General features: G+C 40.8%; 1 protein-coding gene across 1 annotated transcript in view; it reads right to left on the bottom strand.

The window, feature by feature from the left end:
- LOC149202592 (short-chain dehydrogenase/reductase 1-like) overlaps positions 1–20140 on the bottom strand; it is a 70796-nt gene extending 50656 nt beyond the window's left edge. Inside the window, exon 1 of the mRNA XM_089401633.1 lies at positions 19864–20140. Within this exon, the coding sequence (XP_089257759.1) occupies positions 19864–19877 (14 nt within the window). The 5' untranslated portion in view covers positions 19878–20140. The remainder of the gene's footprint in view (positions 1–19863) is intronic.
- Positions 20141–20385: the final 245 nt, after the last annotated feature.

Here is a 20385-nt window from a genome sequence, read left to right as displayed (position 1 = left end):
CTAAGTATGGATAAATCGGCCTCAGAGGACAAGTCAACCTAAATAGGGATAAATCAGCCTCATAAGGGTTGTTTGAATGGTATATATAAGAGTGACATCAACCTCATTTGAAGGAGACACTTCCACTCAAGTTCGATCTAAAGGACAAGAAGAAAAGAAGCCTAATATCTAGCGAAGAGGAGAACTAAAGGAAGAAGAAAGCGAAGTTTTTAGAAGACTATTTTGGGCTACCATTTCTCACATGTGCGAAATTCATCGATCTCGTTGCAACAAGAACAAAAATTGTATTCACCTTAAGGAGCCGAAGTTTAGGGCTCAAAAGAATTAGTTTGAAGGTCGAGTTGCTAAGGAGAAAGGAGATCCTCCAGCGAAGGAGAAAAGAGACCTATTATACCATATTTCCCTCACACGTGCAAGCTAGGGTTCCTACAGTAAGGGCCGAAATTGCAGTCCAGGAAGTGCAGGTCCGAATTTGTGAAGTTGAAACAATTTTGGAGCAGTTTGACTTGGGTTGACTTAGTGAAGGACAAGCTCATCAGAGGAGAGGTTGACTTGGTCTTGGAGGGGTCTTTGTCAAGGGTCTTAGGTCTTGGAATTCATCATTTGAAGATTCTATAAGAGAAGAATTCTTATGGATTTTCCTCTCAAGAGGAGAGGTTTTGGCACTGGCTAGCAGCCTACATTTTGTGTTCTCTCGTCTCTTTGATCTTCAAAGTTTGGTAGTTGTTTGATGATAAAAGAACACTATAATAATCAAGTAAAGAAGAAGCAAACTACAAGTACATCAAGTAAAAGAACATCAAAAACAGTTATCAAAGTAAGAGAAATCACCCTAATCAAATTGAAATTCTAAGTGTTCTAATCTAATTGAGCATATCGTGAATGATTGAGCAACATTGGCATTTATCTCATTGAAATATCTTAATTGTTGCATCTTGTGTTGATAAAATTGGCTAAATTGTTCTAAATGCTCTAATCATCATTGAGTGAATATCTAGTGTGGATTATTGACATATTGGTGATCCTTTCTTTTGAGGAGCATATATCTTGTGGATACTTGAATAATTGAATCATAAATCTTTGGCATCTTTTTCTAAAGAGTATATTGTATTGTATCTCATTGGCACTTGGAGAATTTGGCACACATTCTTGTTGTTGAGATTGCCTTTCCATTGATTTATTAAGTACTCATCATAAGGCTAACCATAACTAAAGTACTTAAAACATTAATCAATCTTAACTCAAGAATCACTCTCTCATCTTGCATTTCATCATAAGTTAGTCTTGCACCTAATAATTTACCTCTAAGCATAAGCTTGGTTGATAGACATTTAGGGCCACCCTTTCTCAATTTAGCTTGAGGAATTTAGCTCCTCTTTAGTGGTTAACACGGTGACCTTGCAGTGGTCAGAGCCACAGTCTCTACAGCGCCAGAGGCATCGGGTGGTTGGAACACAAGAGGAAGTATCGTTAATCAATCCTTTGTTTGCTTCTCGTTGGTTTTCATCCCACAACCTACTCTAGAGACTATTTCCAAAACAGTTAAGAGGAAGGTTACACTTAGAATAGGCATATAAATAAAAATTAACTAAGACTGTGCATTTCACCTAGCTGGTAGGATTTGCATTTCATCTAAGTTAGTGAAGCATCCAGACAATGATTGTTCATCTAGTTACTTGGCATTTAATTGGTAATAAGCAAGAAGTTGACTCTATAAGGCACCGGTCTCACATTCAAATCTAATATAATTTTTAAATCTTGCTAAAATTAACCAAGTAGTTAGGCCATTCAATCGTATCTCCCGGACTTGTAGGTTGCCAACTTATCTTCCGTCTTCACATTTCCATAGGGACTCCTCCCATAACCTGTTGTTGGGAGACAACTAGAACGGAGTGGGCAAGAATCAGAGTGATAGCCCCCGCCCTAAGTCGTTATTGCAGTACCTGTACAATTTGAGCGACAACAAGTGCTACATGAGATTTGGGGTACATGGTGTATATTCATCCCCTGGATGGTCCATGATGGATTTTACACATGGAAGATGACCCATGATGGATTTACACATTGGAGAAAGTTTACTCAATGGTTGTTTGATCTCAATTGGGTACTTGCTTGATTGGGGGTGCTTCATAAGATTTGGGGTGCATGGTGTATATTCAACCCCAAATGGTCCATGATGGATTTTGCACATGGTAAATGGTCCAAGGTCGATTTGCACATTGGAAATAGATTATTGGTTGTTTGACCTCAAGTGGGCACTTTCTTGGCATTATTTCCTAGAGCATTAGAGTTCACTTCATGATGGCCGCATGGAAAAGGTTGTTTACTTGGAAAACGCTCTACTTAGGAGGTGAAGCATTTTGCATCATAGAGGAGGGCATCATGCCCCAGACAACAAGGGGTATTTTGGATTTCTATATGGAGGGTTAGAGTTGGCTTGAGGACACCTGAGTTGCAACAGTGTCCATGCATGACGAGTGGACCTAGTGAAGTACATGGCTCAAGAAGATGATGTGGCCTTTGGAAGCTTGATAAGGAGCGTTGGACACACCTCGTGGAGCACTCTTGTTTTTAGAGCCTTTCTTGTGGACAACAATGACTTGGAGCTTGACACGTGTAACCTTGGAGTCTAGCACTCCACATGTATAAGCCTACATGTGGCTATTATAGGTTTCTCGTAAGGGCATTGGCCCACCTTGTTGGACATTGGATAAACCATTGCTCCCCTTGTGTTTCACAACATGAACTAACCACCACTCGTGGATCCTTATCTGTTAAAATTGGCAACTAGGACCAAACTCCATGTGGGTCATCTTATTTATGGCAGCTGATATTTTTCTTAGATTCCTCTCATCGAGAGGTGTAGGATTGATCTAACGATCATCTGATTCTGACAAGTATTTATGGAGATATGAATTTATTTGTATTTACTTGACAAATTGTTAAGGTTGGCCAGCAGCTAAATGTGTGGCACACATGCTCAACGTTTCATATAAACACAAGATAGGTTGAGGCATTATTCACTCATCTCATCTCTCACATTCTTCTCTCCTTAGTTGATTGGGTTTACACACAAGGAGCAGGATAGAAGAGGGAAAGAGGAGGACGCAGAAGGACGTAGATTTGAGGATGCAAAACTATTTGACTGCGTTGACCAAGGCTGCAGAAGTATCTTTGACCAGCGTGGGCTTTACTTTGAGCGTGGTTTTGGTGTGGTTATCTCTCGTAGGCAGGCCGCAGATTTTGGCACACAAATCGAGGCATTCTGACGTCTGGTTTGACCATTGTTGACTACCCTAATTGCTGGCAGCAAGTTGACTTCAGTTGACTTCATTTGATTGGGTTTTTAAGACAGTTTATGTGTTGCCTCTTCTTGCTGTTGGAGGCCGAGTTGACTGGGATATTGACCAAGCTAATTAGAGGTAAATTCTATCTTGTTTGACCAACTTTGACTTTGCTGGTTAGGATTTATTGTTGTTGTCATAAAATTACAGATTTGTATATTAGTACTATTTCTCTCTCTGTTGAACTATTGAAGATTATAGAAGAATTGATCAAAGGGTTCCCCACATTGGGGTTTGTCCCTGGCTAGCTGCCACATCTAGTTTCTCTTGTCTTGGCTTGTTTTCTGTCGATCTATTAATGTTCTATCGGCATTTTACTTTATGTTAATGTGATTGCTAAACATTGGCTAATAAGAAGAATTTGAAGTAAACTGCTCTAAGCATAGAACATACCATAAATTAACATGGTATCAAAGACAAAGCCCAAGCAAGAGCAAGAGCAAGAGCAATCATCGAAGACTGTTGGAAAAAATCTATAGACTCCATGGGTTCCTCATCGCACTTCCCCGTCAAAGATAAGCTCTATGAAAAGTCTAACTATCACGGATGGAAGGTGTCTCTCGATCTGACATTGGAAGAGCAGGAAGTGTTGGACCATGTGAGAGGCAGAATCATTGAGCCTCCATCAAATGCATTAGTTACTGCAAGGAACAAGTGGACCAAGGGAGAAGTCAAAGCAAAGATCATCCAGAACTCTATCGACAAGCGCCTGGTGACCTACGTTTCTAAGCTATCACCTCCAAGGAAATCTACGATAGACTGGTAAACCTATTTAAAGTTAGTGGTGCAATTCAAGTTTTGTTCCTTAAGAATAAGCTGAAGGAAATTAAGAAGGGCAAAGATGAGAATATGCAAGCCTACTTCTTAAGGATAACCGAGATCAATAATGATCTCTTATCGATTGGGGAAGTCATTCCTGACAGGGAACTAACCATCACAACTCTTGGAGGGCTCCCATCCGAATGGTATGTATTTAGAACCACTCTTCTCAACAATAATGTAATTCAAGGATTTGAGGAATTGATGGCGAGATGCATTCAAGAAGAGACGAGGATGGAAGAGCAGGAAATGCTTGTATTTAGAGGCAATCTCGCTGCTTTCTCCTCTCATGCTAAAGGAGAAATAATTCCGCGTCAAAATCCAAGGGAAAGGCTAGACCGAAAGGTGGAAGGAAAGGAAGATGTTTCATTTGCAACAAAATTGGCTACTATGCGAGGGAGTGTCCTGATAGAAAGGACACATCTCATGACGATGATCAAAATCACTCCCGAGGCAATTCCAACAACAATCAAAGGAAGGGCAGATTCAAAGGCAAAGGAAAGTGGAATGTCAAAAATCAAGGAAGTGGTCAACCCTCCAAGAAGGCAAGAAACTCCAGGTATGAATCTAACATTGTTAACAATAAGCAAGATGAATATTATCTGATATCGGCCCTCTCTACTACTTCTCCTCCGGACTCGTTGGGCAATTGGCTTATTGATAGTGGTGCCTCAAGGCACTTCACTGGTTACAAAGAAGCTCTCTCTAATCTAATAGAGAAGGAGACCAACCTAGAAATTATTCTTGGAGACAACTCCAAATATCCCGTGAAAGGCATAGGGAATGTTTCTCTTCAATTGAATCAGGGTAACACAATTCATTTGCAAGAAGTTCTATATGTACCTGATCTCAAGAAGAACCTGGTGTCCATTTCGGCAATGGAAGACAAAGGCTACAAGGTGGCCTTCATCGATGGCAAGGTACGTGTATGGAAAAAGAATTTTAAAGATGCTTTCACTCTTGGGTTTCGAGTTGACTCTTTATATCAAGTCGGAGGAAGTCCGTTGGGTGTCATGTCTTGTGACACATCTCTTCAGTCCGAACTATGGCACCAGAGGTTTGCTCACCTTCATTATAAAGCTCTACCCGATGTGAGACAAATGGTGACAGGGATGCCCGAGTTTAAAGTAGAGCAAGAAGGTGTATGTCCAGGGTGTGCCGAAGGAAAACTCAAAAGGGGACCATTCCCCTCAAGCCATAGCAAGACCTCCGGTATATTGCAGTTGGTTCACTCCGACATATCTAGTATGATGCATGTGAACTCTTTGGGAAGATATTTATATTACCTCACTTTTACAGATGATTATTCTCGCAAGACTTGGATATACTTCTTGAAAAAGAAGGATGAAGTGTTCTCCTGTTTCTGTCATTTCAAAGCCTTGATCGAGAATCAAACTGAGAAGAAGATCAATATCTTAAGGACTCATAATGGTACCAAGTATGAATCTAATGAGTTCCATGACTTCTGCAAAGAAGCTGGCATTAAGAGGGAGACCACAACACCATACACTCCTGAGCAGAATGGTGTGGTGGAAAGGAAAAATCGTACAATTTTGAAAGTTATTCGTTCCATGCTCCATGATCAAAGGCTTCCAAAGTTTCTATGGGCCGACGCTGCAAATACCGTCGTACTATGTTGCACGGGTTCGCAAACCCGGGGTGGGGTTCTTGAACCTATCCCGAGTTCTCATCCCCAAGTACCGGATTTGGGTACGGGTTCTTCTGAGAAGAACCCATAAGAACCGGGTTCTTAAATGAAAAACAAAGTTCTCCATTAAAAAAAATTGGGTACTTTTGTCTTGACGAGTACAGAGAACCCTGATGATGTATACCTGGAACCCCAAAATCGGGTTCTTTGGGGTTCTTTTTAGTTTTTATTTTTAAATTTTTAATTAATTTAATGGGCTTCCCCTAATATTCCAGGTGGCTAGTTCTTCATCTTGCGAGAGGAATTGAAGTACTTATGCCTTTATCGATTCAATAAAGAGAAATAGGTTGGGCTTAAAGAAGGCAGAGAACTTAGTGTACATTCATAGCACACTTCGTCTCATATCTCGAAAAGACCCTGGGTACAAGAAGGGTCCTTTCAAGAAATGGGACCAATACACAGATGATGTTTTGTGTGGACGAGGAGATACAACCAGATGGCCTTATTGAGCTACCTCCAATTGCTATGGATAAGCAGGAGCCTCAAGATGAGAGTGATTCCTACCTGGAGAGCATGCTAACTGAAGATCTGAGTGATGCTGATGACATGGCTTGAGGAAGCCATTGTTCACTATTAGCTATTTTTATTTTAGTATTTTAAAATTTCCTAGTTTTTGTTTGGAGATGTCTTAAGGCAAATTTTGCATGTAGTATGACTATGGACATATATCATGATTCTTATTAATATGTCAACTCCAATTTGCACTTGATATTAAACTAGAAATTTTGAAATTTCATTGTGAATGTTGAATGTTCAATGATGTGCATGTTTAAATATATAAAGTTTAAATCATAAATATTTTAGTTTTCTTGTTTAAAGTTGAAAAATATACAAATTCATATATATTATAATTTATAAAATATAATATTTATATATTATATACATAAATTATAATATACTCCTGACGAACCTATGCACCCTGTTTCAAAAAATGACGTCCCCGTCCCCATTCCCAAACCCACATTTCCTTGCAACATAGCCGTCGTATATATTCAAAACCGATGCCCTCATCAAGCATTGGGTTCTAAGACTCCTGAAGAGATGTTCACTGGTAAGAAACCTAAGGTATCTCATTTTAGAATTTTTGGAAGTCCTGTTTTTTTTCTTGTGCCAAAAGAGAAAAGGAATAAATTGGGTGCATTTGGAAAGAAGAGAATCTTCGTGGGCTATAGCCAAAATACTAAGGGCTATAGAATCTATGTGGTTGGTCAAAGGGAAGTCGAGATTAGCCATGATGTCACCTTTGACGAAGATATGGCTCTTAGCAAAGTTGACAATCTTCCTATACTAAGGAAATTTGGAGAAGCTGACACCAGCAAACCGGAGGAAAAGAAAGATGAAATGATGCCCGAAGTGGAAGAACCTATGGACCCTATTGATCCCCCTCCGCAAGAGCCTTCCTCTTCTAAGAAGAGGCCCTCATGGCTTAGGGGGACACTTGATGATGCTGAAGGACACATTGCACCCAAAGGGACTTTCCGGGAAAGTAAGAAGCCGACCAGGTATCATGGATACTTGACCATTATGAGCACGATCATTCAAAATGAGCCCTCATCGTTCGCAGAAGCTGTGAAGCATCAAGTATGGAAGGATGTTATGACTGAGGAATACGAGTCCATCATGAAGAACGATGTCTGGGATGTGGTCCCCAGACCCCAGGACAAAACTATTGTCACTTCGAAATGGCTTTACAAGATAAAGCATGGAGTTGATGGAAGTGCTGAAAAGTACAAGGCTCATTTTGTCGCTCATGGCTTCTCTCAAAAGGAAGGTATAGACTATGACAAGATATTTGCACCCGCTGCTCGATACACCACCATTTGCTTGATCATAGCCCTTGCTGCTTCACAAGGATGGAACCTACATTAGATGAATGTCAAGACCGCGTTCTTGCATGGTTCGATCAAAGAAGAAGTCTATGTGGAACAACCCGAAGGATTTGAGATTCATGATCGAGAATATCACGTGTGCAGGTTGAAGAAAGCCCTCTATGGGTTGAAGCAAGCACCCCGAGCTTGGTATGAGAGAATCGGTAGCTACTTGATGAAGTTGGGATTCACTAGGAGTGAAGCTGACCCTAACCTTTACTTTAAGGTTGAAGATGATAAGCCTCTCATACTAGCGTTGTACGTTGACGACCTCTTTCTGACAGGTGCAGACCCTCTCATTCACAAATGTAAGAGGGAGTTGGCTTCCGAATTTGAGATGAAGGACCTAGGGCTAATGCACTATTTCCTAGGACTAGAATTCTAGCAGAAGCCAAGGGAGATTTTCCTATCTCAAGGAAAATATGTGGTGAAGATATTAGAGAGATTCGGTATGGTGGACTGCAAGCCCGTGACTACCCCGATGAAGCTGACTTCAAGAAGTTAAGCAGTAGTGCTGCTGGACCTGTTTTGCAAAATGCTACCGAGTATTGTCAACTCATCGGAGCATTGATATTCTTGGTGAACTCCCGTCCAGATATATGTTTTGCAGTCAACACGTTGAGTCAACATTTGGTTGAGCCTCACCACTCACATTGAATTGGTGCCAAGAATCAGTTGAGATATCTTCGTAGCACAATCACTCATGGGTTGAGATACATTGTTGGAGATGTGAAACTACATGGATATACGATGCTGATTGGGCAGGCAGTGTGGTGGATCGAAAGAGCACTTACGGGTGTTGTTTCCTTTAGGATCTGCCTCAATATCCTGGATGAGCAAGAAGCAGAAGTCGGTGGCTTTGAGCACCACTGAAGCAGAGTACATTGTTGCCAGTATTGCCTCTTGTGAGGTTGTCTGGTTGCAGAACCTCTTCAGTGAGCTGCTTGGATTTACATTGGATACTATCGTGATCCTATGTGACAACCAAAGTGGGATTTGTTTATCAGAGAATCCCATATTTCATGATCGCTCCAAACATATTGATATCAAGTACCACTTTATCCGGGATATGGTACAGCGGGGAGCAATAAGGCTCCAACATATCGGTACAGATGAGCAGGTCCCTGACATTTTGACGAAGCCCCTAGGAAAGGTCAAATTCTTGACTTTTCGAGAACGACTTGGAGTCATTGAGAGACCCTCTTATGAGGGTCCTGCATGATGCATGCATTGAACTTTGGGAGCTCCAGGGGGCTAGGATGACCTCCATTGATCTGGGATCAATGAAACTGATCTGGGATTAATTCGGCAAGGGTCCAAAAGTTGAAAAACTCGTCAAAGTCGGGAGTTTTTTGAAAAAGTCGGCAAAATTAAAAAACCACAAAATTATTCATTTTTTTAATTTTTTTTAACATCTAGAGTATCTACAACATCAAATAAATGCATTTCCACATAAACATGTAAAGAAAGATAATATATAATATGTATATGAAATCTAATGCTACATCACATATCAAAATAGTGAATCAACTCCTGAATTTTGAGTCCTGTCCGAGTCTCAACTCTCAAGAGTCAAAATATCAACAAAAAATATAATAAAGGTATATCATGAGTCATCTAAAAGTCATCAAGTAATCAGTCACTGAGATCCTCTTCCCCTTTTAATTTTTGTTTCCGCTAATTGTATTAAGAAATAAGTCATGCATTTATTCAGTAGATTGTAATCTGCTTGGGTAATAAGGTGTCAGGTGGTAGGTCCAATGAAAATTAATAGTGAGTATCACAGTGGATGTCAAAATTAACGCTTGGTGAATCCAAGTTGCTTATTTTCTGAGAAAACAGTAGATGTCAAATTATTAACCTAGCCTTGGCATCTATTATTCAAAAACTCTTGGAGGTAAAATCCACTTCTGATACATAACCTTTCCCCACATTTATAGGGAGTTCACCACTAAAGAAGATTCCCTTTCAAAACGTGCTCTCATTGCAAGAAGGATCTTTGTTGTCACAAGATTTCACAGGTACTTTGTTCCTGTCTGAAAAATGGGTTCTTTTTCGAGGCACTGGTTTTGTTTTTTTTTAGACACATTGTTGTTATTTGATCTTCATTACCTCCTCTTTGTTGTTTCTTCTGGAAGCATTCAACAACTGTAACAATGTTTTTGATGGTGTGGGGTTCTTTCTATGGAACATTGTTGTATGCTTGTCCTTTTGGTACTTTTTAATCTTTTGAAGGGGCAGTGCTTGTTAGAGTCTGGATCACTGAAAGCCTAGAGGCTTAGCCAATGTATACTTTGCTTTCTAACTAGAAATATGAAGTATAAAGATTTGTTTTTCCTTGGAAAACAAAAACATATCTTAACCTCAAAACTAGCAGATTACAAATGAGACTGCTATGCTCGCAAGAAGTATGACAAACAATACAATGCGATAACTTGAAAATGCATGGATGAAAGCTTCATTTACAGTTTTTTCTCCTTTGCGGCCTCTTTATCCGCGGCCTGGGAAGGGAGGAAGACTTTTTGGGTTGACTCCCGATTAAATCGGGAGTATAAGGGTGAAAAAGTCGCCAAAAAGTCGGGGGATTAAATCGTTTAGTTCAAAAAATCGCATTTTTAGGATTAAATCGGGATTTTTTGCAGACTTTTTCCACACTGATCAGTATGAGTGGTTTGAGACACTCTCTTCTGGCACTGATCTTGGATCAGTAAGAGTGGTATGACACACTTTTTGGGACTGGCTTCGGGTCAGTGGAGGATGGTATGATACATCCTCGATCATTTCTTCTTCTTCATAGTTCAGCAAAGCAAAGTAGAGTCGATCATGCAGGGCAGTGCATTTGATGGCAGAGATAGTACCAACGGTCAGACGGATTAGCAGATGAAGTTCTCCCTAGTTAAGAGGGAGTGTTAAAATTGGCAACTAGGGCCAAACTCCATGTGGGTCATCTTATTTATGGTAGCTCATATTTTTCTTGGATTCCTCTTGCCGAGAGGTGTAGGAATGATATAACGATCATCCGATTCCAACAAGTATTTATGGAGATATGAATTTATTTGTATTTACTTGATAAATTGTCAAGGTCGGCCAGTAGCTAAAAGTGTGGCACATGCTCAACGTTTCATATAAATACAAGATAGATTGAGGCATTATTCACTCATCTCATCTCTTACATTCTTCACTCCTTAGTTTATTGGGTTTACAAACAAGGAGAAGCACACACGTGGAAAAGAGGAGGACGTAGAAGGACGAAGTAAGAGGACGCTTGAGGACACAGAACTATTTAACTGCATTGACCAGGGCTGCAGAAGTATCTTTGACCTGTGTTGACCAGCATGGGTTTTTCTTGAGTGCGGTTTTGGTGTGGTTGTCTCTCCTAGGCAAGCCGCAAATTTTGGCACGCAAATCGAGGCATTTTGACCTCTGGTTTGACCAACATCCATTGCCCTAATTGCTGGCAACAGGTTGACTTCATTTGACTGGGTTTTTCGAACTGTTTATGGGTTGCCTCTTCTCGTTGTTGGAGGCCAAGTTGACTGGGATATTGACCAAGCTAATTACAGGTAAATTCTATCTTGTTTGACCAGCTTTGACTTTGTTGGTTAGGGTTCACTGCTGTTGTCATAAAATTACACATTTGTATATTTGTACTATTTCCCTCTCTGCTAAACTATTGAAGATTATAGAAGAACTGATCAAAGGGTTTCCCCACATTGGGGTTTGTCCCTGGCTAGCCACCACATCTGGTGTCTCTTGTCTTGGCTTGTTTTTTGTTGATCTATTAATGTTCTATCAACATTTTACTTTATGTTAATGTGATTGCTAAACAGTGGCTAATAAGAGGAATTTGAAGTACACTGCTCTAAGCATATAACATACCATAAATTAACATTATCTTTGGCGATGTGATCATTGATTAACACCTGCGGGTTTTGGTCTAACGGCAATCATGATTCCCAACAAATGGTATTAGAGCATAGGTCATGAGTTCGATACACACTCGGCTTGCAATAGGGGGGAGATTGTTGGACATTGGATAAATCAGTGTTGCTAGTGTGTTTCACGACATGGACTAACTGCCTCTCATGGATCCTTATCTATGGCAATGAGATTGTTGACTAACACCTACAGGTTTTGGTCTAACGTCAATCATGTTTCCCAATATACATTGTATTGTTAACCTCCCTTACCTTACATATATATAGAGGAAGTAGAGAGTCCCTTCACTTTGTCATCATTCTTATATTCACACTTGTGCCAAAATGTGACTAGGATGAGCACATTAGTCATACGATCTCTCTCTTATATCTTCTATTGTAATTGATCTCTCTCTTTTAGAGTCATTAGGGTTTTTTGATCTTCTTGGAGCATCTTGAAATCTAGGGTTAGGGTTTCATCCCCTAGAGATTTGTAGATTATGGTTTTGAGATGAAACCCTATGTTGTACTAAGACAAGAAGAAGAGGAGGAGACATTTTACCTTGGAGAATTGCTCGAGTGATTCATGCTCATTGGATTATTCTTCAATGTGAATTGAGTTTTCTTGGTTTTCCTTGGGTAGAGTTTGTTGAATTTGTAGATGCCCTAGACACCTTGCTACAGTGTAGCAAATAATTCATAAACTAATAAAAAATGTTTGTATTGTTTGTAGAAATGCTCCATTTGTAGAAGATACTCATCAACAGTTGGTTACAATACACATAATTGTTGGTGTGCGTGGAGAAATTGTGACATCCATGATAGGCGTTATGTTGAAGTTTCTAAGTTTACTTAGTTAAAAACCCTCCATGCACTTTATCTGATTTATTCCTACCTACTTGTTATTTTCCTTAACAAGTTATTTACAATGTAAATACTAAAAATAAACACCAGTGCATGCTCAACATATTACAGATCAGCAACTAAAAGAAACAAGAACAAACACACCATCTGACACCATTATTTTTGGACTAATGTCCCCGGGAAAACCTAATGTGTGAAAACCGGTGCAACTATCTGAGGGTTTTCTTATTAAGCAATATCAGAGTATAATCTAGGTGTCGAAACTGGCCTACCCAACAGAGAATTTCCTTAGCAGTAATACCTCTCGGTTTCTGACAAATCTATTGGCTAAAACCCCAGATAATCCTTCCGGTAGCTACTCAGCACCAATCTGCCCCAAAAACCCCAGCGTCTACCCAATCTGGATTGCGTCAGTCTCTCCTAGCCCAGCACTAGCAATGCGTCAACCTATCTTGGCCTGTGTCAGCTCTCTGAGCCTTTGCGTCAGCTACGCTGGCCCCTCTAGTCCTCTGCGCAGCACTTAGCTACCTTTGCATGGCCCAGCATGAGCACTAGCTGCTTTTGCGTCTCTCTCTCTAGCTACTCTGCTATCCCGACACTATCTCTGTCTCTCTGTTTCTTTGTACTTAATGCCCCTCAGCTGCTCTCCCGATCATTGATTCTATCTCTCTTAGCAAACCCCGCTCTAGAGAATAGAATGACTGATCACTCTAGTGTATTCTCCAAGTGACACTCAAGCCTCCTCTTATACTTTTCCTGTTGACATCTCAACAGCCGAGATTAAGTCCCTAATCAATGGCTAAGATTAGAATTGGCTTGATCCATGTCTTTTGGCCCACTCTAACACAGATTCATATTAATACACATTAATATTTTATTTTCCCTAAGTTTAGACTTAGGGACTCCATTAAAAATATTAATTATTTTAATATCTCCTGATCTGTTTAGAATATGCCCAAACCCTTTCTGGGTATTGGAGATCTCATGTGGCCCAGCCTCTCCACCAAATTTCATGGCTAGAGCACATTCGATGCTACCCCAAATCAACACTCCCTCTCAGTGAGGACTGTGCTCTAGCAATACTCCTCACTGAGTATTACTCTGATCATCCGGCATTGGTACCTGTGCTGATGCTAGGCCTTCCTTCCCATCATCCTCTGCACTGCTGCATCCTGTACTGCTACCCGTGGTTCTGCCACTGCTACATCTGTACTACAGCTCCCTCTGCATCCATGTTGCTGTTGGTCCTTCCTCCCAGCACTGCGTCTGCACTGCACCTCCTCTCATCATGTTGCATCGTGTTGCCCACTGTTGCACTGCAACTCAGTTACTAAGAAGTAAGTAACTGATCTCCCAACTGACCTCCCTATTGGGCTAGAGACACCCACTGATGCTAAAGCTCCCTCTGTCGTTGACAAGTGCTCCCTCTCTGACCTCTGCGTTGCTGCAACAACTCCCTGCATCTCGCACTGTTGCACACCTCTCTATGCCTTCCTACACTGATGCAACACTCCTGTGCCTCTCGCACTGTTGCAGCCTATTAGCTCTGCGTTGTCTTGGGACTCCTGCATTGTAGCTCTCTCTGTTGCTCCATCCGCATCCGTCTCTACCCACATCATCCAATCCTGCTACTCCTCGTCGGGGCTCCCGTAGCAAGGTCTAATCCAAGAGGTTGGGTACCTCGAGGATCCTACCCCTCATCCCCTGTAGTCCACCTAACTACAGCTCGATGTCTCCCCACTTCTGTTGAAGTGGCGTGTGTGCACTCATGGCACAGTCATTGTCTGTCAAAACTTCCTTCTCTGCCCATGTTGGCGCTGCCTTAGTCTCGAAAGACTCTCCCTTACTCTTCTTCCTTGGGCACCGGGTCGCATAGTGACCCAACTCCCCACAATGGAAGCACTTGATCTTGGAGAGATCTTTCTTCTTCCACTTTTCCCGCTTTCCCTCAGATGTTAGGGCCACATCCTCCTCCTCCTGCTTGACCTTGATCCCTTTGCTGCCGCTACCTGTCTTCGACTGTCATCTGATCTCTTCCTGGCGAAGAGCTGCCCACATCTCATCCCAAGGTGGGAGAGTCCCTCTGCCCAGAATACTCTGGACAGATACTTGCCAATCTTCTGAGACAACATTCAGGGTTGTCCTCACCATAAGCTCCTGATCCGATGTCGCTCTTATAGCAGTAAACTAGTCTCATATCTCATTCAATCCTCCGAGGAAGGTGTCAATCGATTAACCCTTCTTCATCTAATACGACCTCATCTAGTTCTCGAGCAGCATTCTTCTCTGCACAGAAGTATGTTGGTACAGCTTCTTGAGAGCCTCCCACATCTCAAATGTCATTTCCTTCTCGGCTATATGTGGTAACACATGATCCTTGACCCCGTCAAGGATAATGCACTTGACCCTCGCCATCGCCTCTTCGTACCTGTCATTATCATTGGGGTCGACTGGGACAGCGATTACCTTCAAAGCGAAGTTCTTGACATGATTCCTGTCAAGCACTGATAAGATTCTGGCCTTCCAGACTACGAAGTTCGATGCTCTGTCCAGTCTATCCTGGTCTCTTACCCCGTGTAGTGCCATGATGCTCCTCTACTTCCCTCCTGGAAGTTCTCTGTTCGACTCGTCTAAGTCTCTACTTCCCGTCTAGAAGTTCTTTTCTGGACTCCCTCTAAGTCCTGATTTCCCTCCTGGAAATCCTTTTGCTGCTTGTCGAGATGCCCCCTACTCTGATCAACTTGTGCAGTTGCACTTCTGATCTAGGTTCCTCGGCTAGAAACCCTCGGTAACAACTCCTCTGGCCCTGCTCTATTAGGTATTGTTCTGACTACAGTACCTCACTAGCTCCACTCTGCAATATTCCTGCAGCCTTCTAGACCCCAGCAACTGCCTCTTTGTGAACTGCGTCAGCCCCTCTCTGCCTCACGCTAGCTCTGCGTCAACCCTCTGGCCTTCTACGTCAGCAACACTGGCCTTTATGGGGCTCTATGCAACTCTCGGCTTCCTCTGCGTGGCCCTAGCTGGCTCTATGTCACACTCCTTGGCTTTTGCGTTGCTAGAAAGTAGAAATAGCTTGTCACCTCGGGACAACTGTTTTCTGCTGCTATTGCTCCGCTCGGCTGATGTCTTTTAGTCCTCCTGTGATCTGCAATCACGCTCTGATACCATGTTGAAGTTTCTAAGTTTACTTAGTTAGAAACCCTCCATGCACTTTATCTGATTTATTCCTACCTACTTGTTATTTTCCTTAACAAGTTATTTACAATGTAAATATTGAAAATAAACACTAGTGCATGCTCAACATATTACAGATCAGCAACTAAAAGAAACAAGAACAAACACACCATATGACACCATTATTTTTGGACTAATGTCCCCGGAAAATCCAATGTGGGAAAACTGGTGCAGCTATCTGAGGGTTTTCTTATTAAGCAATATCAGAGTACAATCTGGGTGCTGAAACTGGCCTACCCAACAGAGAATTTCCTTAGCAGTAATACCTCTCGGTTTCTAACAAATCTACTGGCTGAAACCCCGGATAATCCTTTCGACAGCTACTCAGCACCAATCTGCCCCAGAAACCCCAGCGTCTGCCCAATCTGAACTGCATCAACCTCTCCTAGCCCAGCGCTGGCACTGCATCAGCCCCAGGAGGCCATGCATCAACTCTCTGAGCCTTTGCGTCAGCTACGCTGGCCCCTCCAGTGTTCTGCGCAGCACTTAGCTGCCTCTGCATGGCCCTTCATGAGCACTGGTTGCTCCTACGTCTCTCTCTCTGGCTGCTCTGCTGCTATCCCGGCCCTATCTCTATCTCTCTGTACTCAATGCCCCTTAATTGCTCTCCCGATCACTGATTCTCTCTCTTAGCAAACCCCGCTCTAGAGAATAGAATGACTGATCACTCTGGTGTATTTTCCAAGTGACCCTCAAGCCTCCTCTTATACTTTTCCTGTTGACATCTCAACGACCGAGATTAAGTCCCTAATCAATGGCTAAGATTAGATTTGGCTTGATCCATGTCTTTTGGACCACTCTAACACAGATTCATATTAATACACATTAATATTTTATTTTCCCTAAGTTTAGACTTAGGAACTCCATTAAAAATATTAATTACTTTAATATCTCCCGATCTGTTTAGAATCCGCCCAAACCCTTTCTGGGTATTGGAGATCTCATGTGCCCCAACCTCTCCACCAAATTTCGTGGCTAGAGCACATTCGATGCTACCCCAAATCAACATCTAACACCATCAACTAGCCCTTTAGGGGTTAGAACCATTATCCATATCCAAGATATGCATTGTACCAAACCACACCATAATGAGATAGTACACTCCATAACCATCCATAAGTGCAACCAAGGGGTGATCAACAGGGCAAGCATGTGTGAGAAGACCACCAAGCAGCAAGCGCATGTCAAAAGACTACCAAGCAGCAAGCACAATCATCCAACCAAGGAGAAATAAGACTCCCCCAAGCCAAAGACCTCCATGGAACTAGCAGTAAATCTCTATCAATGTGATGAAAATCACAAGGTGGAACCTCACACAATATGAAGTGTAATGGGAACAACCAGTAGTTGGTGAAAATATGAACTAATTTTCCTCCTCCTATTAGGTTTTAATAGCTAGAATTAGGGTTTCAAAACACTCTTAGAACTTCCATGATTCTTGTAGAAGTCTATAGTGGATTCCTACACATTACTAACTACCCATGTTCAATTTATGGTAAGCCAATATGGTTGCCACTTGGAACTATAGGGAATATTCAATAATAACAATATCACCTTGTTGGGGCTATAACTTTCACATATGAACTTCAATTTAGGCGCAAAATAGCTTGTAGGGGAGATCTCAATGAGAAGAACAATTTTAATCTTTCTTGAGGAAAACCCATGTCTTAGGTTGTGGGTTTCCATATTTCTATCTTCTTCAAATCTATGTTGCTTGTATACTTACAAGATTTTAGCAAGCCCATTCAGACCATTTCAGAGAGGAAGCTGCTTGCATGCTATCGAGATGCCATCATCCCTGTCCTTGATCAAGTCATTTGCAAGTTATTGGAATGTCACTCTCATCTCTCTCCTCCAACTTGAGAAAATATGAATAAAACAGATATGTTTATTTTCTTCTTCTCCATTATTGCGAAGTTGGAACACATAGGTGAAAGTCTTCGTATACTTGTCTTTGAGCACAGGCTTCAATATCACTGCTCTGATACCATGTTAGTTTTTTAGAAGTAGCACATATAATCGCAATCACATGCGAGAGATAAAATATATTATTAATATGGTATACAGTGTTTTGAGTACACTTCTATTTGGAAGTTGGAACATATCAAAATCTACATAGCCGACCAATTATTAACATTATATGCTGTTCATATATTATGTTATTGACATTTAATGTGACCTTCAACACTAAAATTCATTTAGACGTTGTTATTACCCTAAACGAAATCACTATTGCTTAAAGTGGATATTTTATGGACAAATTTAATGTTAAGGAAGATTTTAATAAATCTTTGGTAAGGGACCATACTTCGTAGGTCATGTTGGACTATACATGAAAACTTGATGTGACCTTTGGTCTAACAATTTTTCCTTCCTATATGCTACTATAAGTAAGAATTTCAAAATGAGGAAGTTTCTAGGCCAAGTGGTAATACTTTGAAAGATTTAATCAAAATCTTCAGCTCAACAATCTAGGAAATAAATGTCTACTTTTGTTCGAATTTCTATGGAATTTAGAAATGTGTTCTCAAAAATGGTTAGTTTGAAATTATTTGATTATAGCTGTAATATCGTAATTACTATGGTCATCTTAGCAAAAGCCCCTTGATTCTTAGCAACATGTTGAAAAAGACTAATCAAGTCAGCCACTCGACCTTGTTCGGGTAGCTTAGAAACATGTAGCTCAGCGAATTTGTTATGCTCTGTATCAGAATATCATTGGTAGCTTAGAAACATGTAGCTCAGCCAATTTATTATGCTCTGTATCAGAATATCATTGAAAAGTCAGAAGCATCAAAATGCTCCTTGAACACATTCAAAAATAGAATAATATCAAAGAGACAAGGAAAAATTTTAAAGGGGGGCAAATCAAGGGTTAAATATGGAGGTGAGGCCACCTCCAAGTGGACCCACATGCAAAATCATCCTACTCCTCTATTACACAACTATAAGGATCTATGAGAACTGACCTATACATGTGTCCACATACTAAGTTAAGTGCTTCCATTAAATTCTAAAAGCATTTCAATTGGCCCATATATATCAAGCACTACAAGTGCCCATTTTCACAAGAAGCCAAGGCGTAAATACTGAACCAGTAATTGCAAGCACTTTCATTCAACTGAGTTGTTGTGACTAGGGGTTATTATTTCATCAAAATCACCCCAGACTTGCACCTAACCACAAAAATCAAACCATAATGGGTGCCCATGCACACCACCACTTTCCTCATTGAACCATGACCTCATTAGCTTTGACTAGGTATTTGTAGAAAACAAAGGCCATTTCCTTCGTCATTCCAACATTTCCCATTTTGTGCAATTCTCCTTAGTATATGTTGCAACCTCATCTCTACTCAGGTTTATCTCCATTTATCTCAATAAAAAAATTTAACATTATGTCTTGTATTGTGTACATAATTCATATCTACGACAAGAACCATTTTCAAATACCTAGTTTCAATGACCTTTTTTCAAGGTATGCATGTTGCTACTATACTTTCTTAAAAACAAAATAGCTCATCATTTCGTTGTAAGTCTTTAAATAAAGAGAAAAATGATCATATTTAAAATGCAGCATCGTGAACCTTAGCTCTAACCTGAGAATAAAGCTTTGCCCTGTATTCAAGTGAAATTCTTATTATTGAATATCTGGGACAGACTAACTCCTAAAAATATATTGCATCACTCTAGGATAGAATAATTCTAAATGGGATTGATCACAAATATACTCATATTTTACTCGTCTTCATCACCGGTGCAATTGATGATAGCCATGTCAAGTTTCAAATACAAAAGGGGCTTGATTTCAAATACCTGGTTCATGTCATAGGTTCAAGTACCCAATTTCAATGTTACAGTTTCAATGTGTAGCGTGCTATGACTACGTTTTGTTAGATACGTGAATAGATTATGATAGACAGATTGATATCAACTACTTGGATTCAGTTAGTCCAATTCAGCGTAACAATCTACCCAAGATAGAGACTAACAGCTTTAGGAAAAATCCCAAAATGGAAAAATCATCGAATGCAACAAGGGTTTCTCATTGGATACCATTTCAAAGATAAATTCATAAGAAAGAAGCCACAAAAGCACGTCGCTCACCTTGAGGACGCCATGGTTTCCTGCTCCTGCTGGTAGCTCGGTAGCTTCCGGAAACCTCGCACGAAACCAATTACACAGATTTGAGTGCAAAGAATATATCAAGAGATAATTAGACAAGCGGGGGAGGTACAGCGAAATGGAAGAAGGCCCCGGTGTTTAAAAGACCACGCAAGTCACAACCGGTCACTGTCATGGTGCCGTCCACATGGAAGTTTTCTCACCACAATCCTGCCGCGAAGAACCCACTGCACTCAAACTTGGTATAAATCGAAAATGTAGTTACGAATGGCAGGTCTTAATTTCATTTAGAAGGGCACATATTCAGGTCGCACTTCTATAATGAAAAGCATTAAAAAAAAAAGAGCAATTCAATTTACAACAGTAAATTATTTTCAAATTTCTTTTTATTTTTTCACAAGAGAATGGTGGAACAACCCCATGGATGTTGTGTATAAGGCAGGGCTGATATGAGCCGCAACTAATATATCGGATGCATTTACCATTAATGGATAAACAGGAGAC

Source organism: Pinus tabuliformis, chromosome 2_1 (genome assembly GCF_031772625.1).
Source record: "Pinus tabuliformis cultivar Carrire ecotype Pingquan chromosome 2_1, CPIR1, whole genome shotgun sequence".
In the NCBI taxonomy this organism is placed as follows: Eukaryota; Viridiplantae; Streptophyta; class Pinopsida; order Pinales; family Pinaceae; genus Pinus; species Pinus tabuliformis.
The sequence above is the reverse complement of the archived record's forward strand: the minus strand, read 5'-3'. Positions and strand labels throughout refer to the sequence as shown.